The 27,322-nt window shown below is 32.2% G+C and overlaps 1 protein-coding gene and 1 long non-coding RNA gene across 2 annotated transcripts; both read right to left on the bottom strand.

The window, feature by feature from the left end:
* Positions 1–15,141: 15,141 nt before the first annotated feature.
* LOC128160298 (uncharacterized) lies at positions 15,142–16,547 on the bottom strand. The gene is made up of 3 exons (XR_008240266.1): positions 16,208–16,547; positions 15,907–16,026; positions 15,142–15,489 (listed from the first exon to the last, which is right to left on the bottom strand). It is a non-coding gene; the product is annotated as an uncharacterized LOC128160298 (long non-coding RNA).
* Positions 16,548–18,962: 2,415 nt separating this feature from the next.
* On the bottom strand, positions 18,963–23,143 carry LOC128185564 (prothoracicostatic peptides-like). Its single transcript, XM_052855148.1, has 2 exons — positions 22,986–23,143; positions 18,963–19,825 (listed from the first exon to the last, which is right to left on the bottom strand). The coding sequence occupies exon 2, from the start codon at positions 19,812–19,814 to the stop codon at positions 19,026–19,028; it is 789 nt and encodes a 262-aa protein (XP_052711108.1). The 5' UTR covers positions 19,815–19,825; positions 22,986–23,143; the 3' UTR covers positions 18,963–19,025.
* Between the last annotated feature and the right edge of the window lie 4,179 nt (positions 23,144–27,322).

The following is a 27,322-nucleotide window of genomic DNA, read 5'->3' as shown; positions in this document are numbered from 1 at the left end:
GCTCTTCGATCTTATTCTATTAATATAGGTTCCTAGAGGAAGAAACATAATGTAGGTTGAAAAAAATTATTTAACCCTACAAAAAAAAGGCATTTTCGTAGTTTCTATAGGAACAGTTTTCATAATGTATAGACATCACCTGACAGGGGAAGATTCACCAATTACAAAAGTGCTTATAAACACTGTAAGCACTGGCCTATTACGTGAAATATTTGAATTCTTTGGAAATTGCACCTTGGAGGAAAACATCAAATAATGTCGCATTGACACTGGCATTATCATCCGAAACAGTGGTTCACCATTTCAATTCAAATGTGTCTTTCTAAGTTATATAAATATCCAAACCTCCTAATGACAATGTTTGTTAATGCATATTAAAGGCTGTTTGATTCTCGTTTGGATAGAATGTCACTTCAGTAAATGCCTTTTTATCTCATTTCGACAATTTTAAACTGAAATATACTCAGTCATCTTAGTAAATACATAAAATGTATTTTAAATCACGGCTAATGCCAATTTATTTCAAATTTTACTGCCAAATTTATTAAAACCGATTTTTTGACCACCAAAACGATGTTTATAATAATGCTGTTCAATTCACAAAGTTAACTAAAGGTAACTTTAAAAAAAATATATGATATACTTGTAACTTCTGAGCCAACCGCGGCATGCTATCAAAGCAAGACTTGCTAAGGTACATCTTAATGTAATTTTGAAAAAAAGAACATTGATTCATATCAAATCAAATATGAAGAAAATGGAACATACGAGCCTTATACATACACCGGATTCTAAATCACGTGACATACGTATATCTGATGAAAGGTCTTGCTAGAATAAAAAAAACAAATATTGATTAAAGAAATTATGTCATTGTGATTTTTGCTGCTTTTTAACATGTACAATATAAAAAAGTAAAGTACAATATTTTACTTTCTTGTGAAATAGGCCCTGATGAAATTGAATCCTAAAAATTGTTATCAGCTCTTTATCATCAGCTCTTTTTAATGAAGATGTGGGATAAAAGTAAATAAAAATGAAATTGAATATATTAAATAAAAAGTGAATCGTTACAGTTAAAAAGGTTTTTGTCTTATTATGCCCCCCTTCGAAGAAGAGAGGGCATATTGCTTTGCTGCTGTGTGTCTATCGGTCGGTCGGTCCACCAACAGTTTCGTTCATTTTCTTCGCAGAAGATAAACATATTGAAATGAAATTTGGTATACAGGTTTATCATGATAATATCTAGGTCAAGTTTGATACTGGGTAGGATCGAACAATTTTCGACAGAGTTATGGCTCTTGGACACAGAAAATTTCCAGTTATTTGCAGTTTCCGCTCATTTTCTTCGCAGAGGGTGCACATATTGATATGAAATTTGGTATATAGGTTTATCTAAATAATATCTCGGTCAAATTTGATTTTGGGTATGATAGAGCAATTTTCGACAGAGTTATACACCTTGGACTTAGAAAAATTCCAGTTAGTTGCAGTTTACGTTCATTTTCTTTGTGGATGTTTCCAAGGGAGGGGGGAATAAGTGTTTCACAAACATCTCTTGTTTGTTATAATTTTGATGTTTGCAAATGATGTTACTATCAATGCTACATGTGTTATTTATTGAATATTTGCACTAATTAGCAAAAATATTGGAAACATTTTTCAATGTAAATCATCTTTAAATAAAATACACGGTACTCATCACAGCAAATTACCCACCTGAAAGATGAAAACGTGACTGAACGTAACACCACAGCATGACAGGAAACCGGTGGTTTCATTTAGATATGAAAACGAAAGGAAAATACAGATTGTTGGAATAGCCGTAGGGTCACTTCCGCTCTAATCTAAAAAAGAGGTTGATAAACTAATGTGACGAGAAAAGCCCACAACATTATTATAATTATTAAAAATAATGGTATGTGAAGTTTTTTTCCGTGTTTCAGCATTGCTAAATTTTTAAAACGAGACCATCTTATAGCATTATGTAAGACGCATTCATAAAGTTTTGCAGTGATTCATTTACACTGTACGTCGATCCAAACAAAAACTATCAAATTTAGATTAAAAAAAACAAGAGAATGATGGGCAAAACTCAGATAATGGTGCACAGTTTGCGGGAAAAATCTACAATCAACAATTGTGTTATATAAAGATGCATAGGCTAATAAGTTGTAGCATTGCTGGTATTGAGGAATATTCAAAGATTTTTCTATACATTATTTTGTTAAGCTTTACGTCTTCCTTTAAGCACTTTGTAAGTATTGGTCCAGGTTCAATTGAATTAAAAGTTAATGTAACATCAGTATGTAATATGCATACATGTATTACTAACTATTTATTGTGAATAAAAAGATGACAATAACAAACCGTCAACAATCTCCAAAATCCATAAAACGAAATACAAATTCAAACCAGAGCAACACGGATCTCTAAAAAGATAGAGGTAGGATCAGGTGCCATGGAGGAGTGAGCATCCTCTGCTGACCGGCCACACCCACCGTGTGCTCTTTGTTGTAATCGGGAAAAAAACGGAAAAGTCCGTAGACAATTGGGTGATTAATTATGGTCTATCAATTAGTATGAAAAACGTCAGTCAGCATGCGACCCAGTAGAAGATTGTAAATGTGAATGTATAAGCATGTAAAACTGTTCACAGCTCTTTGATCAGCTTTGGGATATGTTATACTAATATATATATATCATAGTTCTTGACAAAAGAATTTTGATCCTATATATATTTTACTATAAACATACGTTTTCATATACTTGCCTTTTTCACTAAAAATAAAATTATTTACATTCTGCAAATGATGTGACCCATTATTTAAATTAGAATCTTCTTGTATGTTGTTAAATTTGAAATTTAATAAAAAAAAAATGTTTCAATCATTTTGTGTTAAGTTTATATCCCCCCCCCCTTATCTATATTATCTTGTCTACACCTTTGATGGCACAGTTAACTGACTGAATGTTAAACTGACATATTCATGAAATATGTATAGCTATGTGCATATAAGTACTTTCAGTGCTTTGATTAAGGAGAATTTTCAGCAAGCGATACTTCCTTCTAGACATACGTGTTCGCACTTAATCGAGACAAACATAATCAAAAATCCAGTTGTTACAAACAAATGCACCGAATGTTCCGAATACCAAAATATAATACGGGATACTTAAAGTCGCATTTTCAACGGAGGATGATCTTACAGAAGACATTGTATTTAATTTGCCTCGTATTTTTTTTAAAGTGTCTATGACAAGATTTATACGTTATTTAAGTACCTTTTACCATTATGAAATGTAGTGCATGCAGGATTTGGCTCGCAGAGGTTGATGAGAGGGAGTAGGATAGTTCTCGTTTACATGAAACGTTAGTGACTTTAAGAACATTGTCGGCGAACTAATGGGTCTGAAAGTGATTAAAGATAACTGGATATTGCATTAAGATAACGACCAAATATGCTGCAAGGCAAACACGGACCCAAGCCAGTAATGTACAGCCGATACCAGTAAGGATTTATGAAACGATGCGATAGTAAAAGTGTGGCTCTCCTCTCCAGAGTCACACTAAAAGAGCAATCTGTCTACATTTAAAACAACATAAACATAAAGAAACCATAACACCTACATTTCTGTTTCCCCTTTTTATGTAATTTGTGTAATACTCTTGTCAAAATTATGATTAAATGTTTTGGAATATCTCTCGTTCTTTGAGTTCTCTAGGAAAGCTCTATTCTTTTCTCGTTTTAGTAACATAAATAACAAATCTGCACTGTAGTCTTACATTGTTGTCATTTATAGCCAATTTAAAATGCTACAATACGTATACATGAGATTTCATGATTCATTTATCATATACGTCTCCATGCGTTATGATATTATTCCAAGGTTACATTCATTTGCATGTTTCGTTAAAAAATTATGAAAACAAACAGATCATCAGGGTACACATAAAAAGATTTATCACTTTATTAAAAAAAAAATAAAAAGTACACGCTATATCTAGTTACTTAACATTTTCGGTTTGGAATGCAATTTTCATTCAATAATTGTCTAACCATTTAGGTCTCCATTTATCATTAGAAACATTTCCTACCAAAATAATTTATAGATTTCTAATTAGAATTATATTCATTTTAAACTAAATATGATAATATATTTTATTATATCATTTTGTTTTATGCAAAGCAGAAAATACTGTTGTGGTGAACAAATATTAGGAAAACAATGTTTGTTATAATCTTTTATTTTTTCTCTATGTTAGAGTTCATGATATTTTTGAGGGTGATATAAAACATTGTTTATGCAACACTTACTTTAATGTTAAAAGGTGTGAAATTTCATAAAGAATCATACTGACAAATCATATTGCTTAAAATAGAGTACTAGACAGCTTAAAAACAAAATACAGTTAATCTAAATCATATTATCAAGATTTCAGTCCGACAAACAACATACTAAACCCGCTTAAGTTACCAATCTGTGAAACGTCCAGTAAAATGTACTTTTCTGTTTTGAAAAATAATCCCAGATTTCGCCTACGTGGTCTGCTTGTATAAGTACTTGCACACCTTTTATATCAATTTTATGAAAAACAGTATCAAAAGGACTTGTGAAATCGATCGCTTGGTTAATAAAGTGAACTTTTGAGAATACATAAAAAATCATGTTTTATAAGAAATTTGAAAGTAAATGATTTGGAAAAGGAAAGTTTTACACGAGTGATATCTTTGAAGTTAAAACATCACATGGGGATAATTAAATTATTAGCCAAAGCTCCTTAGTACAGGAGTATTATCCATTTGTTGCTTTCCGATAATCAAAATCAGTCGACGTTCATATTCAATGGAAGACTTCAGTGCATACCAACTATCTTGAAATCAATATACTCCATTAAGGAGTCTAGATGGTCTACAAATTAACCATCAGATCTACCTATTAAAATTTTGTTCAGTGACAAACTATTGTTTATTAAAGAAAAATCCGTATTTTTTACCCTTGAGTTTGGGCATTTTTTAATATATTAATAGAGAGTTCTTCTTCTTAGGAAGATCAATACAGTCTAAATATGGCCTTAACCATCGATCCCTCTTAATAAAGTATTTTCAACGAAAAATGAAGTTAAACATAGATGGGTAAATATCAATAATATACGTAAAAATAAACAATCTCATGGTAAAACAATGGCTGGACATGAATCAAATGTGTCTTTATAATGAATGATTTGATGCAGGGCAAACGTTATTATATAAAGATTAGAAATACAGTGTCTCAAATACAGGGATTGTAAGTTACATATATGAAATTAGATCTAGTTCTATAAGGATTCGCTCAAAAAGGTCTCATTAAGCTGTCGAATACAATAAATGTATGTTTCGTATATATCCCATTTATTTGACTCTCTGGGGGTAAATCCTATGATCGTGAGAAATTAATTCTCGAAAATTCCCAAACTCAGCTATAGAAAAAGACAGTCTTAGTTCCTCGAAGAATTTGTTTAATAATCACTTCTCGGAATATAACCTCTAATTCTATTTCAAAAAGAAATATGTACAACAGATCACTGTAGGTAATTTCAGCAAATCTTATGTATTGCATGATACAGACTCCGAAATTGAAAACGTATGAAGTGGAAAACATTTCAAAATCTCCCATTATAGCACAAGGAATAAGACTGGAAACTTCTGGACACCCACAAATCTAACACTTTGTACGATCACATCTCTGCTCTCCTTGAGTGTGATATATGGTTCATTCTCGTGCCTAAATGATATCAAACTAATTAGGTAAATTGACTCTCCGAGTGACAACCCACCCCGGATGTTAACCTTAAAAAGGCTCCAAATGAGCCGCTCACAGCGCCATTTTTTCCCCCTTACAAATCAGTGATGATTTCTAAAATGAAAACCAAATTTGCATGATATTTATTTAGCAGTGTCATCTCTCTAAATCATAATTGAGGGAACAAAAACAACATAGTGATTGGGTAACACAATATCGGATTCATGTGATTTTACTGCTTACCTTTCACCAGAAAGGGATCTGGGTGTAAAGTGCAACACTCTTTTTTGCATGGAGTGGTTGTTTTGTCTGCACGGCTTTGTTTGTTTTGTCTGCACGGCTTTGTTTGTTTTGTCTGCACGGCTTTGTTTGTTTTGTCTGCATGGCTTTGTTTGTTTTGTCTGCATGGCTTTGTTTGTTTTGTCTGCACGACTTTGTTTGTTTTGTCTGCACGGCTTTGTTTGTTTTGTCTGCATGGCTTTGTTTCAAGGACCGTATTTGATCTCTTCATAATACTCAAAGAATGATTCCTTATTCCTTAAATAAATCTACACAACTTCTATTGTAATAATAAAAACTGTTATTAAGAGGGTTGGATGGTCGTGGCCTTTTCCGATCTCCTTTTAACAAAGAGCTCTGTATAAAGATATAGAAAAACATTCAAAGTAAATCTGACATTTACATTCAGTGTATATTTCCTCTTATAATTGCATTGGAAATCTGCGACGTCCAATTTCCTATGAATACACTCTGGTAATTCATGCGCCATGAGCACAAGTATAAATGTTATCACGTGTTTTAAGTATTTTTTGTAAGATTAAATGAAACGTTCAACCTTACATAACCAATTTGATACCAGTATGTACTTATGAAAAATAATCATTAAATTATATCTACTCCTTAATAAAAAGACTTTTCTTTACAAAGTTTCTGGTACTATATTTTAGTCGCGGAAGCAAACTTAATAAAATGTTAATATGGCTGTTCCATGTATGTTTCATATGCCTGACTGAGAGCGTATATAATGACTTTACCGCGACGATACATGTATGTTTCATACGCTATCGCGTGGTACTCAATTTGTCTGCACCGTTTGGTGTGTTATAAGACCTACGACATCCAAAAACAAGCACCCAATGCTTAACTGAAATTTCTCCAATATGGTAGGAATATCATATCTTACAATTTTGAGGTAAATTTGATGTGTAAGTTGTTAACTATTTAATCTCCTTAAATAAAATCAACTTAAAAGATAATTAACAAAGTGCAGTTTTGTACACTTTTATTTCTATTGAGCAACATAACAGAATGATTTTGTATGTAGGTTAACCATTTCATTAATGGTTATACGTTATATAATAAAGAATACACGTGAAATACCCCACATAAAACCAAACCAATAAAAGACTAATCTCTCCAGAATTCTATAGATGTGAAGTATTAGCTTGATTGTACCTTTGCGCCATTGATTTCATCTCGAGTATACAAACACGTGTGGGCAGCTTAAGAAAAAAGAGTCATCTTTCAGATCATTGTGTTTTTTTTTCAAACATAACAAATGAATACACGTGTCACTCTAGCAAAGGATTGGTACACATACATCTTGGTTATGCAAAATCTGCTTAATAAGTTCATTGTTAAACTCTTTACTACTTAAGGGAATCAATTTTTTTTTTCGATAGATTGTTTTTTGGGTTTTTTGGGTTTTTTTTTTGTTCACTTGCATCTTGGTTATGCAAAATCTGCACTATTTCATTGTATTCCATACAAACTGTATACTGCTTAAGGGTGTAGATTTTTCGATAGATTGTTTCTTGTACAACAAGTATCTGAGCTTTCACTGCCTACTAATGTATGTACAGATTATTTAAGAGCGCTGGATGGTCGGGGCCATATTTTGATTTTATATATCTCCAACAGAAGAAGAGCTCTATATAAAAATGTAGGAAAATAACGCGCGGAACTCAATTTGTCTGCACCGTTTGGTGTGTTATAAGACCTACGACATCCAAAAACAAGCACCCAATGCTTAACTGAAATTTCTCCAATATGGTAGGAATATCATATCTTACAATTTTGAGGTAAATTTGATGTGTAAGTTGTTAACTATTTAATCTCCTTAAATAAAATCAACTTAAAAGATAATTAACAAGGTATAGTTTTGTACACTGTTATTTCTATAGAGCAACATTACACAATGATTTTGTATGTAGGTTAACCATTTCATAAATGGTTATAGATTATATAAAAAAGAATACACGTGAAATACCCCACACAAACCAAACCAATTAAAGACTAATCTCTCTAGAATTCTATAGATGTGAAGTATTAGCTTGATTGTACCTTTGCGCCATTGATTTCATCTCGAGTATACAAACACGTGTGAGCAGCTTAAGAAAAAAGAGTAATCTTTCAGATTATTGTTTTTTTCAAACATTACAAATGAATACACGTGTCACTCTAGCAAAGGATTGGTATACATACATCTTGGTTATGCAAAATCTGCTTAATAAGTTCATTGTTAAACTCTTTACTACTTAAGGGAATCAATTTTTTTTTCGATAGATTGTTTTTTGGGTTTTTTTATTTTTGTACACTTGCATCTTGGTTATGCAAAATCTGCACTATTTCATTGTATTCCATACAAACTGTATACTGCTTAAGGGTGTAGATTTTTCGATAGATTGTTTCTTGTACAACAAGTATCTGAGTTTTCACTGCCTACTAATATATGTACAGATTATTTAGGAGCGCTGGGTGGTCGGGGCCATATTTTGATTTTATTAATCTCCAACAGAAGAAGAGCTCTATATAAAAATGTAGGAAAATATCTTAATATATTCTTTACAAAAAAGTAGTTTATGACTAAATATTGTCAGGAAGGTCTGATGGTTAATTTATCAGCCATCTAGCCTCCTTAAAGGGACAGAAGTATTCCAATAATAAAGACTTTTTAGTTCCTCCATACGTTATCCCGAAATGTCGATAATATCTTTATTGAAGGGAAAGGACTTGATTGCCTACTTGTTAATTAATCTTAATGAATTAATTGAACTATTGAATCGAATCATTTGACTGATTAAATGAAATATTCTCTGAAAAAGTGGAGCGATGCTGATCAATGAAATAGTAATTATTACACTATCATTATTTGATTTTTTGTTTTTTGAAAACGTAATGTTCTTACTGAAATGAATGTTTAATTTAAAGAAATGGTATAATTACTGTCGAATTCAAGAAATCTCTGGGGCTGAATCAATCAGACATAATGGAACATAAAATAACCCACTGTCTTCTATGTAACAAAAGGTCGGATTCGTTTCAGTTTATACGTATATTGTAGCAAGAGCATTTCCAATCGCAGCATTTCATTGCTGATGTGTGGACCACCACAGGGATTGCATGGAAATTGATTATGACATTATACTGTGTAAACGCTCTTCATAAGGATGCATATGCTTACTGTTTTTAAATCTAAGAAGACATTTTAGTAGGGAATTTCTTCCATATGGAATAAGACAGTTTTCTTTAGCGCCACGCATCCACGTGCTCAGCGGAAATCGTCTTCAATCCATTACGAAGTGTTTTGTCAGCCGATCTGATGTTGAGAATTCTCGACCAATGATTAAATTGGCCTTATCCGTTGGTTATCACTTGAACATTGTGAGTCTCTAGAAATGGTCCGTATGAAAAAAATATGAATCATATATAAAACAATGTCATATATGTAAAGTACATGTAACAACCATATTTAATTAAAACAGACAGAATAAATGGAACTCACTTGTTTCGATCTCTGCCACACCAGGATGAATTCATACTTTGCAACAAGAAGACTGGGTAAATAGTGAAGAATGCCATGATTATGGTATAGTCTGGAATAGATAACCCAAGTCATTATTTTTCTTTTATATGGGACAGGGGCAGGGGTTAGATACTTATTAATAAAGCATTTGTCTCGATATAGCCTAATGATAACATTCATAGAACCATTTTTTTTATTTACATTGTAGGTTACAACAACCAGCTACTGGAAAACGCGTAAGCTTATCAAACCTGACATTTACAAATATATCTTATCACTGTAATGCAGAAGTTCAATACAAAATTATCCAGTCGGTCACATAAATTTTATTTCAACGGTTTTTTTTTCTCTAAGAGGAGAAGAATAAGAAATAAAAAATGTACCTAAATAAATTAATCAGACTTCTAGTAATCTTTAAATAAAACTTTAATGGAATCGACTGAAATTTCAATTTTCTTCTTTTTCTGCAAGACCTGATTCCACGAATTAATGGTATATCATTAAATTACCATGATTCTTAATTCCAAAATCATTTGCTTCATAAAATAATTACAAGGCGATCTTTATCTTCAAAATGTGCTCATCTTTGAGGAAGAAACAAGGAATATGCATCAAACGAAGACATTATGGAGGCACTTTGGCTCTGAATTGTACCCGATTACGTGTATCGCTGTTTATGATCGGTATTTTTAGAGATTGCATTAAGGCTTGGAATTTTATCAGAGACGACAAATCAATGATTTTATCCTGGTGTTCATTATCTTCATTTCTTCGCTATGTGCACTTTCTGTTGCTTTCGCGGTTTTGCTTTACCTGATTTCTTTTTGTTTTAACTTTATACATGTATTGCTATTCATGAAATATATTTATGAATGATATTCTGATCAGGCAAAAATTAACAAGATGTAAATATAATTGGGGCGATTAAAAAGTCTTCAAAAAGAAGCGATGTCATCAATTGGGGTAGGGATGAATAACTTAGTTCAAACTTTTCATAAAAAAGACTTAATACGTGTTATTTCTGGAAATTCATGCTAAATGATGTTCCCCAGGGGGTCATTTACTAAATATTTGGGGACCCTACATGACCCAAGAAAAAATATATATGATTTAGGGTATCAACCGTTTTCAAAAATAATTGGACGCTTCCTGTTCAAAAGGGGGCCAAAACCTCCCCTTCCCCTTTCGGGTTAATGATTCTCACACAATTTAATTTCTATAAATCCAAGGGGTCTTATTTATACTGTAAATTAAAATTTAATATTATTTAAGATAATTATTTTCATGTTATAACCTGATTAACGTAAAGCAACGACCTTGGCTGCCTTGAAATAAACAAAAATATATATCCTTAGAGTTTTGGGCTCCTCTTGCATGTTTCAGGATTACTTTGTAAAAATGAAACAATTTTTGAGACCTTTAGGTGAGAATCTTGAAAGTGGTATGAACTTTTGTCGAACCTTTTGTATGTTGAATAGTACAATCTGCAATGAAATATGCTCAAAAAATATAATTAGTAGTTTTCTGTCGAAGAGCCATCAGTAATTCAGTTTGACTAATCTATGAGGATTGTACATGATTAGTAAAATCTAATTCGAGGATTTTCATACATGTCCTTTGTTTCAAGTGCTTTGTAGCTGCAGGGTTTGCAGATTTACTTAGTTCGTAGTAAACACAAAGGGTCAACATACCCACTATAAAAAGAAGCAAACAAAATTAAACAAAATTAAACAGGCGCCTACAAACTAGACGACAAAGAAATATTGCTTTTAACAGTTTGTGTGATTTTGAATGAGTTTGTACCAGCTTTGTTCTACTCGCTTCCACGGCTAACCTCCATGTAACTAGAATAGCATTTGAAAACAGCGAGGCACATATATATAAGAATATTACATGGACAAACATTGCATTTGTAATTCAGTATATCTGGAATTTCGATAAAAATGTTTTAAATGTAGACGACGCACAAATCCAAATTCGTCTTCTGGTATGACCCCAAAAGACAACTATATTAATTGATATAATATTCAAATGACAAATCGATAATTATGAGTGCATTATGAATATTCCTGTATTTAGAGTGGAACGGAATAATGAGGGATTTGGAAATTAGGAATTTGTTCATTCTACATGTACAAATTATTGATACCAATGGAAAAAAGCCCAGAAGGGACCTGGCAGTGACACTTTTAATTCAAGTGTATTGTCTGGTCTGCAGACTTCGCAGCTTTGACGCAGCGTAGTTTTTGTTATGATGTAAGCGGGGGGAGGACATTCATTGTTGGAGACATATTCAGTTGAAAAGTAGACATGCGTTTTGATGAGACTTATCCATGTATCTAGATTTACTGCACTTGCTTTACTCTGGTTTATTTGAATTGTTAAACCAACGTTAACGTAAATGTCATTTAAATATGTATAAATGTAGTACTAATTAGTTCATATATATATATATATATATATATATATATATATATATATATATATATATATATATATATATATATATATATATATATTTATAGTTTCCGAATAGAGCGAAAGTAATTTTATACTCAAACACACTTCGTAAAAGCCATGATAATAACACTTATTTCTGGTGATATCTTCATTTAAGGGCTGGAACAAGACATTACATACTGAACACTTCTAGGGACTTAAATTTGATATTCATTATACATACTAAAGACCTCAACTGTATCAATATGAAATCTAATTGGCAAATCAATTGTTATGAGTGAATTGTGAATATTCCTGAATTTATATTCGAAGGGCTTTCCTTTCTTAGATACTTAACATAAGTATTTTGCATCATGTACATGTAAATTGCAGTCTATTATATCTATGTGTAACTATGCATTTACATTGATTTCATGGCAAAGAAATGAAACATAAAAACAAGAATTAAACTTAAGGTAGTCCATCCATAACTAAGGCGAATTTAACAATTTTGATTGATCTATACTATATCAAATACGTATTTTTAAGTTATTGTGAGGCTGACATAAACCAAACTTGGGTGTATGTATGTAGTCAATCAAATGAACTTTTTGCATTAAAAACTTTTTTTAAAAATTGTCTGCCCTTCCAGAAATTTAAAAGATTCATTCCGAAAATATGTATGGTAAATTATGGATTATTTTAGCATATATTCGAAGAAAGGGAAAGCTTTTGTATCTTTTTTCCAAGAGAAATCTGAGAAAATTACTTATCCTAAAAAATATATATTAAAATGCATTTTCCCCATAGACTTCAATGTTAACTTCAGTATATGATAAATTTGTTAATATTCCATTTTTTTTAGAATTTCAAAGGTGAATCTTTATTATTTAATAAACCCCTTAAAATCACACTAAAATTTTAGCGATTAAACTTGCAATCTATTAGATATGAAATATGATAGTTATGGATGGAAAAGCTTAATCAATTTATCTTTATCAAATGTTTGATTCTGATTTCTTTAATTTGAAAACGCAGGTGTTTATTATACGCTTCTCATTATTCTATTGTTGTAGTTAAACTCAACGTTATATGATATAGAACATCAGACAACCATTCCTTTTTTACGTAATATCTGGCCACATCTACGAATATATATGGAAAAAAACGAGGCCTTGAAGCAGTAGAATTTCAAGACATGCATGTACATGTATTTTGATATTCAAGCAAAAATTCGAATAGGTAATGTTTTCAGACCTAAGCAAATTCGCCGGTTTAACTTTATTTCTACAAATACTAAGGCGTTAGGTGAATATACTGTTTTAAATAGAGTTTCTCACCTTTCAGTGTTCAAATACGTCATAATTATCGATATCATTTGGTTACATATACACCTTATATAACACCATGTTGAAACCATCGGTATTAATTGATAGTTTCATGAAAATTTGTTATAATGCACTGTTATAATATTTTAAAATAAGGTGTCATGAAGATTAAGTGATGACGTGATTTCACATGTTATTAAGTAACGACACATAGTTCGCAGTTTGATTGCATAGCAAATATATATCGCACTCGACTTGTCAGCGTTTTTGCGCCTAAATGTGAAAAATCTCTCTTTCTCTCCCTCTCTCTCTCTTTCTCTCTCTCTCTCTGTCTCTCGCATTCTATCTATCTATCTATCTATCTATCTATCTATCTATCTATCTATCTATCTATCTATCATCTTCGAAGTGTGAACTAAGTCGTAGTTTTCTAATGGATATAAAACATCGTTGCAAACACCATTAACCTTTGAATATTTTCCAAACAAGCATTAATGCATAAAAAATCCTAAAGTTTGTAATAATTTTTTTCAATAAATAATTATGTAAATATTGCCTATTATCATCCAAGGTTTTCTGTAAGATCTTTTTTTTTCGACAACAATGCAGAAATGTTAAGTATGAAAAAAAAATGATTTACAAAATGAGCGTATGGGGCCTTGACACCTTTCATTTGGTTCGCTTCCGAGTAATGACAAACTTGGGGCGGGCTTATATAATCCTCGAAAAGTCTAAACAAACTTCAAATTTCCGGACAAACTTAAACGTTCCCCTTCGTCACATATTGCTGCTATAGTTGGCTGGGAACATCTTTTTGTAGTTTGCATGTATGATTAGGTTCTCGCCATTTAAACATTATACATTTTATATTATATACCCTTAGGTCTAATCATGCCGCCTCTGTTTTATTTTCCAACAGTTTTCACTGACATATGATTTATAATAACAAATTATAATAATAATTTAATTAGTGAATAGTACACATGGCTATTATGTTCAAAGTGTATATAAGTGATTGTTTTTCTTTTGAACATCACCAGAGTATAAGATAGATGTACGTATCAAAACGTCGGAATAGACATTAGCTCGTTTGATATCTCCTCACTGAACTGCTATATCCATACGATTTTATTTTAAAATAAACCCTTAATCACCTTAAATATTTCATATCTATTGGAATTTAACCAGCTTCTTCTACAGTTATTGCTAAGATCAAGGAAATGCCGAGGCCATTATTCTCTCATATATCACGAACGTCATTAGTAAATTATCAGATCAGAAATACATGTTGAACTCGCACTGATCATGAAATTATACCTTCAGAATGCAAAAAGCTTTAAAACAATGTCAAACGCATGTCTAAGTTTCAGTCAAAACGATGTGTATTGCCTTTAGTGTTTATTTCGAAGAGCTTTTTGTGGCTGTTGCAAGGACCTCCCTAACACATTTCAACTGGGTGTTTCTGCATAAAATTATAGTAACGTATAATAGTAATAATCGTACAAAAGAAGAAAAATATGTCGTCTGCATGCGATTTCAATCAATGCACATGTAAATTATTACTAACAAAGCCGTTGGAGGTACATAGAACAGCCGTCTTAATAACCTAGATCGTCTCAATCGCAACTTCTCGGGCCTTTCCGGCAAGCTCGGAAAAACACCTCGAATGTATTACCTAAGCGTCCATGACAACCCTCCCCCTTTTCATAAAACTTGATTTAAGTACAACACATTTACGATCTGTTGAGATGTGAGCTAGATTTCATTAAATCCAATGATATACCTTAAGGTGGATCTCTACACCAAATAAGTGTAGGAGATTTTTGTTGCATGCATTTGTTACCAATACTAGGCACAGTATTCAACAATAATAGACCTCAAAATACAATACACTATTTTCTAGAGAATTTTTTAAATATCAGTCTAGTTCCAGATAACCCCTTATTTATCAAAATTTTAAACATTTCTGTTTTAAAATTCTTATGAAAGTGAAATGTTATTAAGTTTAGAAATGAAAAACAAAAAAATCATGAATAAAGTTTGTATGATTTTTATTGGAATCCACATAAATATGAAACTAAAATATAAAAAAAATCTTTTAAGGCAAACTGCTGGACAAAATCCCACAAAAGCCTGAAAATATAAACAATATTCGTCGGTCAGTGGGATGAAGAAAAGAAATTGAATGAAATTGAAAAATTAAAGGAAATACTTAATTATTGCAAAAATCTTGGTATGAAAGATCCTGTTCAAGAGTTGTCTTTCTTTATTTTACATGGTCTCAAATATCTTGGGATCAATTTTTTAATTAATGAAAATCACGAAGAAAAATTAAAAAAAGGAACAAGTCTATGCTAAATATGTAGATATAAGATTAGTAGTGCTTCTGATAATGTTTGAAGCTGAAAAATTATACTTTTGATGAATGCATTATATATATTTAACTCTTTAAAACAAAATATTAGTAGTTAATTATATTATAAATTGCCTTTTACTTTTTTATATACAAAAGCAATTATAAACAACAACCATACGCATATTAATACATACATTAGATGTCCATAGTGATACACATGCATGTGTGGAAATGAAAAACATGCTCCTTTTCAGACTTCTGTCTTTACCTCATTTGGCTTGCAAATCCGGGCTTCCACTGCTATTGCTACCTAGCTGTATTTATGTTAATCAAAATACATTAGTTTAATGTCAAAGTTTCAATGAAAGTCTTTTACTGCAAATGTTTTTTTTTAATTTGGAAAGTTAGAATCAATTCAAGAGATCGTACTACGGTACTTTCGTTTTATATTCATCATACATATATAGTTTAAATGAAAATTTGACATCTGCTTACCTATATCGATAATCCGTCACATATGTATGATCGTCTGTTGCAGATGACATGACAAAAATGTATTGCCAATATAGCAGCAGAGCAGGGAAACTGTATATTATTTAGATTCCACGTTTTCCGTACAAAACAGCTGATAATCAATGTTAGTTAAAAGCTTTAAACAGGAAGAAAATTGACATATTTTCTAAGCGTTTTGGTGATTTCCTATCTTATCTCCTTAGTTAGAAGAGTTCAATTAAACGGTGTATAGCTATTTTGTACCACGACATAATGTTATCAATCCGGAACACAATGGCGTTTCGAACGGAAGTCAGACATGTTGTGACGATGTAGCCTTCCACCTTAAAATATATCACAAAAGCGAGACACAAGGCTTTCTAGCTGATATTTATTTTATAGGAAGCGACTCCATTTTGTATAAAATTCTCACATCCGGTAATGTTGATAATTTCGAGGTGTTTTACCGAGCCTGCCGGAGGGGCCCAAGAAGTTGCGAATGAGATCGTCTCTTTATAGGAAAAACGAAACGGTAAAATACAAAGCTGTTAAAAAGAAGAGAAATCCGCGAAATACTGAGCTGTTAGAAGAATAAAAATCCGTGAATAGAAGAATAGAAATAAAGTTTTTGCTATCGTAAAAGTTGCAGAATAATCTCCAAAGTCGAAAAGTGTTATTTAAAAAATTTAATTCTCTACTAACGCCTCGGCTTTTATTTTTTTAAACATGTCTCGACCTTGGAAGTTTTTCTGCAACATTCACAAAAAGCTTGTACTTTATTTCTAATGATGTGATTGATCGCTGTTAATGTTCATCTTTATTTATAAAGAAGAGAATGAAATGATGTTGGAATTAACCTTTTTCAAATGATAAATAATGACGGATACACATACGTTGAAATAAAATCACAGGGTAAGAATTGTCAGGGACTTGATATTTTCGTTTCAAAATCAAAGTGAAAGAAACAAAGTGACGAAAAAGCTACTAATTTACCCCCCAAAATTTTTAGCGGATATAATGTTTGTTTGTTTTGTTGTTTTTTCGTTTTTCATATGAAAATAAAAACTTTTAAAAATACGAACATTCCGTAAAAAAATTAAATGTACTTATTCGCTCAAAATGTAGGGCCAAACACCTAAGTACTCAGTTTGACTTGAGAAGTTTTTCTATCATCATGCAAGCGTAAGGAACGGTGAATAAAGCGGTAAGCGGCTTGTCTGAACTTGTATGTTATCCTAAACACCAATTCTCCGTAAAAAAAAAAAAAAGGTTTTATAAAGGGGCCACTGCCTTAAAAAGCGATTGTATCTTGATATTGCATACTTGGATATTAACTGACTTCATAAGAATCAAGACGGCATAAGTTGCTTGCAAAGGATATATATATATATATATATATATATATATATATATATATATATATATATATATATATATATATATATATATATATATATATATATATATATATATATATTGCCATGGTAACAGATTAAAAGATGAAAAAAGGTAAAATGCTATAAGATCTACAAAATGTCAATCAAGCAGATAAAGATTAAAATAAAAATTATGATACTGTTGATTTCCAAATTGAAGATATTGTTGATTTTCTATAAATGTCATGTACATTTCATGTGGTCAGGGGTAATGCAGTGAGTTGTCGCAGATTTGCTTTTCTTCAGAGCTTGCAGTCGAATGTTGCCCATGCCTTGTCTAACTGAAATATCATACCTTAATTTCATATTTTGACATGACATGAACCAACCTGGTAAAGTTTTTTTTTTTATGGTTCTGCCTTGTTGTTGGTTTGAACATATTTAAAATCTCTCTAAAAAAAAAATTCTAAATAAAAATTGAGTGTTTTATGATTGAATTTAAAAATACTAATTTCTCATGATAGGAACGGCTTTGTAACTTGTGCTTTGGATTAAATCTAGATTTAAGCTGTATATTGTATCTAATACTCCCTGCATGCCTTAGGCTCAGAGTAAGCAATGGAATTATTTATCGAATTGATTATAGTGTTTTATTGGGAATATTCTCATAAAACAAAAACCAAAAAATGGTAATGTCACAAAGCATATATCAATTTAATAAGACTTTCATGAAATATTGTCCAGGTTTTTCAGAACCCAACAAAATGACCAATCACCAGCAATAGTTTTAGAGTTCTTTGTATACTGCCGTTAGCAAGGTATATGAAAGTTCACTGTTCTTCGCGGCAAGCCTTATATTTTTATTATCCCTCAAGGAAAAGGCGGGCAAAGGTTCCTTGCGATTGAGTCTTGCATTTTTCATTAATGTGCAATTAGGAATATTTAATATCTATGATTTCTTCTACCGCTTGTAACATAGTTGGTATATAGGGAATCACAAATTGCTTTCAATGTAGAAAATTATTCTCAATCGAACGGAAATTGAAAGATGTTTCATTTCACGCTTGTCATAAGGTTTATTATTTAGAATAGGGCAAAGCTGTAAAATACATTTTTTTTTGAAATTCAACACTTTGGTATAAAGTTGTGACAAATTGAACAATACAAATTGCTTTACTTTTGCTCGATCATAATGTTATTAAAAGTAATACGTATATAACATTAATCATGATCAGTATAATACGCAAACATTGCTATGACGTTGCAAACAAAGTGAATTAAATCCTAAGGCGCACGGCAATCTCAATAAACCATCATGGCGGAACTGCACGATAAAGCTTTAAGTAACCAATAGAGTGAACTATTGTAGTAAAACAAATTGGTGTGGAAACGTAACTTTATTTTGCCATAAAGAGAGTCCCTTTCATTTTCAAAATCTGACTGTTTTAGTCCATAGATCGCTTTCCCCAAGATGAAAACGCATTCCATCCCCTTCGCTCCATCCATGGGTTATTTGTCATTAAGCGGTTTTGCCAGTAGGAGTAAAGCCTTTTGGACAAATCAACGGGATCGCCGCGTTTTCCCCAAGATGAGAAACTTGACCACTTCCGTTTTGAAATATTATCACTATCATTGTCATATATTGCTTCCGGGTTACTCCTTTTACCCCAAGCTGAAAGAGAGGACCATCTTCGCTTCTCGTCATCGTCGCTTCTTTTTCCCCACGCCGACAATGACGACCATCTTCTCTTTTCTTCATTTTGCTCGGGGGACAGCTCGGTAGGTATCGATCGCTTGTTCCTAGACTTGTGGCTGGATTTAGAGTCGACAGATCTCTTCTTAATGTTAATATAATCGTCGCCTAAACCGTCGAATTCCGAAGGGGCTTGGCGTTTCCCCCATGAGTTGGACATGGACTTCCATCGCTTACCCCAGTTATTGTTTGCACTGATAAGTCGATCCAGCCAACTCCTTTTTCCCCAGGCCCCCAGAGAAGACCATCTGCGTTTAGATAATCTTTTTCCCCAGGCCGGGAATTGATTCCAATTATTGACTCTCTTCGGATCCAGATCAAACCCTTCGAGTTCATCACCGAAACTATGACCCATTGCTTGTCTCCTTACAATGTCGTGGTCATTGACAGAGGCTTCATCTTGTGCCTTTAGGCTAGCACAAACTTTAACAAGGCATAGCACTATACACGAGAGAAGCAGCTGCTCTAGATGGCAAAGCATTATTCCAGGTTCTGTAAAAAAAAGATAAAACTCATGAGACCTCAGCTGACGATAAAGAAAAACCACCTGAATTCAATTTCAGCAAGCACGACACTGTCTCCCTGAAGACTTGATGCTTTTACGTACAGCCTCTTTCTTATAGAATTAATCAAACTTAATTTGGCAAAAAATAAATTTGTTTAAAGTTAACCCTAAAACAACAACAAAAACTCGGAAGATGATTCAATCAATGCGTTTTTGGTCATGACTGAGAGATAAACCACGTGCTGTAAAAACAGTGCGTCTGATAGTTGATAGAATGGGTAGTGGCGGTCCGTGAAAGGCGAACAGACCATTTCTGCTGTCATAAACATGCAAGGAGCCCTGCTTTAGGTTTTAATTTGCTAAGAGCTGCATCTGATCTTAATTTTATGCAAGTGATCGCATACACGATAAAAATTCTATATAACACTTTTTTGCTTGACTCCGACGTACTACATGTATTTTGATAAATTAGAAGATACGCTTTTATTATTTCTTTCATAGCTTCAGAGAATTTTTTTTTTTAAACTCGCATATTTTTCAAAGGCGTGTTACATTTCTATGTATGATTGATAAAAATCGTGTACTTTTGATGACTATGAACGTTTATCTCACTACACCAGAGTTGATTAAAAACTACCAAAATTACCATATGCCATAGCTCATATCAAAAAAAAATGTGTGGAGTCTTTTTAATCTGACGTTAATTAATCATAATAGTACATTTGGGAAAAAAATTATTAGATGATTATTTTTTTATGAACAAAATCCGAATAAAACCCGAGAGACTTATTAACAAATAGTGCATGTATCACCTTTTGGTAATTTTTCACATATACATATAAGGTCTTCTTTAAACAAATACAAAAAATGTGCAGTGTGCTATCGATAAACGTGTTGATATTCAGATCTCAGCGGCCAGGAAAAGGCTGTCAGATTCAGGCGATGGTCTTCATTCATCCTGATAATTCAATTAACATTTTTTTGTCCTCAACAAACGTAATACAAAAGAACAGTTTTTATGAATATTAATGGCTGAGGGAAGAATTTGCAAATTAGTATTAATCAGCTAAGCAAATATTGATGAATTCGATTTCGTGATTTGATTATTGCGAGGTCGGCAGTTAGTACAGCATCGTTTTAGAAAAAGATACCAAGGTATAAAGAGAAACTTGTATGTTTACTGTTAAAGAATATATATAATATTTGGAAAGAGAAACAAAAATAACGAACTGGATCTTTGCCAACGCAACCTTGCTAGTTTGATGTATAACGTCTGGATCTAAAGGTGTTGAGTTTCATACATAATAAAAAAAAAACCAAATGGCACTGATTGACATCTACGTGGCTACTTGTTTTAGACGGGGGACTTAAAACTATAGAACGCCGGGCTCGGTAATCAAATTACAGTTTGACAAGACTAGATCTAGTGATGTCACGTGACTGCGAGTTGAATTGTTTTCACGACAACATAATGAAGACTGAACAGAAAATACCGTTACACTGCACCCCGCTTTTCTCCAAGAACTTGTTATATATTGATTTAAAGTTTTCGTGAATTCACTTTTATAAGCGCAATTTATTTTTTAACAGGAATCGAATTGTCGCAACGTTGAAGGGGAATGTCTTTTTTTTTAGGTTAGAGAAAAACTGTTTCTATATACTATTGCGAGATAGAGAAAATGAACGTTGTTGCCATTATTTAAATAGCTGTTGCTTGTAGAATATATTTATTCATTATAAATATTAGGTATTTTTCTCTTTTAAGCTTATATCTTTGTTAACGCTTGAAAGTTTCTCTTTATTTGATACATTTGCGTAAAATCCGAATTATATATCAGTCACCGAGTTTTTTTTATCTGTTTGAAAACTAATGATTTTTTCGCTTGAGAAAACAAACGACTAGAAACAATGCGGCAACACATTAAAAATCAAACTCGTTTCCTCAAATGTCAAAACAGAATTTTAAAAAAAGAAGACATGAGAATGCAATTCATATTTATGTTTTATCAAAGGGAAACTGAAATAAAATACAATAGGTTAAACCCGATAGCTAAACTGATATCAAAGGAATTAGCTCCATTGTATCAAATTTATTGTGTGTATCGTTTACAGGAAAATCATTTATAGTGGGTGAAAGATTTGAAAAATTGTGCCTAGCTCCAGATGACGTGTTCCTCTTACGCAATAAGTTCAAAATTGATTTTAAAAATCACATTCTTCGTATATAAGGACAAGCCACCCCCTTACAGAGTGACCAAAAAATCCAAAGCCTAAGGCGCTCTTTTTGTCTTAAAAAGAAATACCACACAAAAAGTCAAGTCTGATTTAATTTAATTATTTGTCTGTCTTAATGGCAGTGCAGTATCAATGAATACATGTTCTCAACCGACTAATTAATTATGCTAGTATGCCGAAAATATCTTGAACTTGTACAAACAATCCAAAAATATGCATGTACATGTATGTCATTGCTTTACCATTGAGTAGGTATTACTCCTTTGTCTAATTAACATTGCTGGTATGCATAAATGGATTGTTTTAACAAAGAATCCAACGAGTCTGTCTTTATATAATTGCTTTACCGACTAGTAAGTGTGACGATACTGTGGACTGTACTATGCTGATGTGCAAAATAAACATAGACTGCAGATGTACGTTCAAACAATCCAAAGAATCTATTCTACTTACGTCAAATCAGAGAGAAGCATCACTTACGGATCTTAATAACAATTCAATAGGGAAATTCGGCAAGGGAATGATTTTATCTTTATTTTTTAAGCCAGTATTAACTCGTTGAATTTTGCTGTAGGAACTGATTTCCATTTTATAGTAAAATAAACTTCTATAGAATAAATGAAGAGTTTCCTCTACGCTTGAGGCATAAGATAGTCAATTTACGAACATCCTTTTTGAACGTATGTTTACCAGCCAACGAAATGGTAAACATGTATATTGGTTTAAACTCGACGAATTATTGTTAATATTGAGTTTTGAAAAACGTTTCATTTAATTCTAAGAAAATTTTAACTTTTTAAAGTTCTATAGTTCTTCTAACGATAATGAAAAAAAAAATGGACAGAAATTAATTTTTCGTTAAAAACAAAAGGTTTATATAAAAATTTGTAAAAAGATAAAGTTATCACTTACCTTGTGTGAGGGAATATTGAAAAGTAACCGAAAAAAATCTCAACTATAATTTACAAGCCAGTCTGACCCATGAACTACGACAGAAAGGCTATAATAGCCTTATATGAAGGAATCGGAGGCGGATGCTAGTGCTAAGTTCTGCCCCGCCGCCTCTACATTCATCTAGAGCCAATCGAGTTTCAAGACGCTTGCTAGCGATTGATCTCTGGCTCTCGCCTGTTGGCATCGGAAAACTTGTAATGACACTTGTCAAGTTTTAAGCCTCTTCTCGAATACGCTACATTTTCATCATCAAAGTTTATTAATAAGGGCAGCATTGTTTAAAATGATATGACACAGCACGTTATTTCCCACTTCTCTAAGTCTGCTTTGCTTAAATAAGGGTTTTTATAAGACAAATTCTAAACGGTCGATATGGAGAGGGGAAATTGAATCACCAAGGTATTAATTAAAGAATATAAAATCGTTCATACCTGGATATGCTGTTTCAAATATATATATTTTAATAAAAGGTTTATTATTATTGATTAAAGGATATACCGCTTTATAATTTTCATTATCAAATGGAATAATTTTAAGTACTTTGAACCCGATATGAATAATTCCACTTGAAGCAGATCTACAATCTTAAAAATACCGGAGATTACGACAATCGACTATTTTGCAATATGTGAATAATAACATATGTTTTATTAATGAGTTGTTATTATCTGTGTCTTACCGAGATGACCCTTCTGGTCCTCTTTAGGGGTACAGAATACCCAGATCATGTACATGTATATACATAATTCATCTAGCTACAATGTATATTAACATTCTCATGGTCAGACTGATTCAGTTCTCAAAGAGAGTAAAATACTTTTACTGCTTACTGATATCTTTCAATCAATTCAAAATGAAACATGGTTAATATATGGATTTTAATTACATGAAAAAACTATATGGATGTTCAAAATAAATAGTTGTGTCACCCATTGCAGCTGTCTAATGATCATTTGACACTCTCTCCTTTCACGTGGCACCTTGTTAAATAGTTTAAGCACTCTATAATTTTTAGCTGATATAGAATGTTAGAAACTTTATAATATGTTCATGTACGGTATTACAAACTTCTACTAATTAATTGCTGAATGCAATTGCAAATGGCTTGTCAGATCACATAATGATAACAACATTTATACAAAGAAGTAAAAATACAGACAATATGAAAATTAAAACCTTATAATTTCAATACTGAATAGGGGTAAGGTGTGTGTGTGGGGGGGGGGGGGTCTATTTCTTAATGAAAGCAGGTGATTTTGGTATGTCTTTTGGCATCTACAAATAAGAAAAAAAAATATTAACCTATTCATTTCAGATTCATTTCAATACATGCTGCATTTGAAAAACAGAAGATGCGAACTGTATATCGCTTAGTTATTCAATTATACTTCTATATCCCATAGATAAATGTCTTTATCTGTGGGAAACAGATACTGATTAATGGCGGCATGTGCTGTAAGTTGGCATTGTTTGTATTCAATGATGTTTATATATAGCACTGGGTATTGGTAAACATTGTAAACTTCTAATCTAATTAGTACTGGCCATCCACTTCATGTTTCCCTGGTTCATCAAACCCAGTCCCTAGGTCACTTTGTGGCCATTACCATACATAAAGAATGTAATAGAATGATGAAGGGCCGCCCAGATACACCGCGCTGTGCACCCCACTCCGAGACATTCAGGACATTATTACTCCCTTGGTTAAGAATTGGTTGAATTTGTACAACTAACTAACAACGTTTCGTTGCTATTAGCGGAATCTTAGACTAGGGTTATGTCAAAAATTCATGTCTATTATTATAATAGCATGATCCAGATTTTGAAAATGACAAAACTGCATAGTTTCTTGTTTCAAATATTCATCAATAATGTCACACTTTTTTAAGTTTCTTGACATAATCAAAGACTAAGTAAATAAATAACGATCTGATCACAAATGACACGGTGACTGTACTGTAAGTTTAGTCATTTTATGTAAAGTACCGTTTTTTTATCACACACATATACTTATCTTAGATTATACTTTTTACACATTATGAATTTCTGCCATTCAGTCAACTGAAGATGGCTGAGATTTCTGGGATTAACTGACTGAATGACAGAGCTATGTCATTTAGTCACGTTTTAGCTAACTTTTAGTCACCTCTCATTTGAAGACTGATTGGCACATTTTAATCTTATAACATTTATAAAATCTTCCTCGTTTGCAATTTTTCTTCTTCATAACTTTAATAAAAATCAAATCATAACTTATAATCGATGTAATGATTTTAAAATCAATTTGAAACAAATTAGAGGTTGACATTACATTTACAAGCATATTTGCATGTTTGTAAATGTTCACAGTGTTTGTTATGTACACAGTACACAACAGATCGATTTGCCAAGTTTTCTGTATAATTATTTTTTTTAAATTCCTTGAACGTTTGAATGTTGTGTTACAAAGTAATATTTCGAAAACATCGCCACTCTTTGCTCTAAACTTTTATTAGTTTATTGATATATCCGTTCCTTAGTTCATACTTAGTTCTGAGAATAGAACATTTGATTATTTTGGTATGCATACACAAATATCACATCAATATGTTTCAAGCATTGGACTTATTAAAGTGTTAAAATTAATATTATGTTAAAAATACTCCGTTGTTAAACACTTTCTGAAGGACTTGTAAACTATGCTGGTTCTTAATTACATGTATTAGTTCTTGTCCGCCCTTCTTTTCCAACTTAATTCGCCTATGATATTTTTTATTAAACAAATTAATGATTTATACGAAAATAATTAAGAACGTGTTAAAACAAGGGAAATTCCAAATGGGATTTTGGATATTTTAAAGCTTTGAGGGATTCTTATAAAATAATCTTATTTTAAAGGTTAAGATGACTAACTATACTGTATAACCTAATAAAATATGGCATTTGCATTCATAGATGCATTAAGGACATTGGTTCTGTTGCTTTAACTATTCAACCTTATATAAAGTTACAAGAGTTTTTCTTCATCATATGAGCAATCTTTTGAGGATTCTCGTTATGACACAAGCTCGTTTACATAACAAATTTTGAGATCGCGCCTGTAGCTCAGCGACAATCAGATTTTAGGTACTAAGCATTCAGGATATCCAAGTTCAGGATTGAAAATAACGTTCGGCTCATTCATATAAAACCATTGTATCAACGTTACACAGTGACCAATGTTAGTTTCCTTCCATACGTAATTACATAGATAATAGTCATATTTTCCTCTTTTGTTTTGTTGAATGAGAAGATTGATGTTTGATTTCTTAGTATGAGGGAAAGACAAGAATCACAGAATTAAGTGTTTGTTTACCAGATTTCGCTACATTGCTGGTCAACACGTCAAAATGTTGATAATTAAAGAAAAACAAAGAGAGGGAGAGAGAATTGTAAAAATATGCTTATTATTTACAGCCAAGTTGATCTTTTGTCATGTAGATAAAGAGGGGCTATTTTAAACTTGTTTAATTCTCCCGGCAAACAAAATTATTCCTCGGACTCCACATTCACGATGAATATCCCTTCTTTTCGACAGGAAAACTATATGTTTTCCACGCTATCATGCTTGTATACGTTAGGTTTAAATTATATATTAGTACACAGATGCATTTGACCACACGGTCATTTTGTTTTATCTCACCTGAGCTGAAAGCTCAAGTGAGCTTTTCTAGTCAAAATTTGTCCGTTGTCTGTCGTCGTTGTTGTTGTAAACTTTTCATATTTTCATTTTCTTCTCCTGAACCACTGGGCAGATTTCAACCAAACTTGGCACAAAGCATCACTGGGTAAAGGGTTTTCAAATTTGTTGAAATGAAGGGCCACACCCTCTTTAAAGGGGAGATAATTTAGAATTATTGAAAATTTGTTGGTATTTTTTAAAAAGTTTCTTCTCAAAAACTATTAGGCCAAAAAAGCTGTTACTTGTATAGAAGCATCCTCAAGTTTGTTCAAATCATGGTCCCCGGGGGTAGGGTGTGGTTACAATGGGGGAATGGATTTTTACATAGGAATGTATAGAGAAAATCTTTAAAAATCTACTTCTCAAAACTATTTGGCCAGAAAAGCTGTTACTTGTGTGGAAGCATCCTCAAACAGTGTAGATTCAAATTTGTTCAAATCATGGTCACCAGGGCCTAAGGGTGGGACCACAATGGGGGCGGGGTGAATTTTTTTCATAGGAATATATAGAGAAAATCTTTAAAAATATTCTGGGAAAGTATTCAGTCCAAAAAACAAAAAGTTGTGTGAAAGCATTGGTTGTGCTGATAAAAATT

The sequence above is a fragment of the Crassostrea angulata genome, chromosome 1, assembly GCF_025612915.1.
Source record: "Crassostrea angulata isolate pt1a10 chromosome 1, ASM2561291v2, whole genome shotgun sequence".
In the NCBI taxonomy this organism is placed as follows: Eukaryota; Metazoa; Mollusca; class Bivalvia; order Ostreida; family Ostreidae; genus Magallana; species Magallana angulata.
This window is presented reverse-complemented; position numbering and strand designations above follow the sequence as displayed.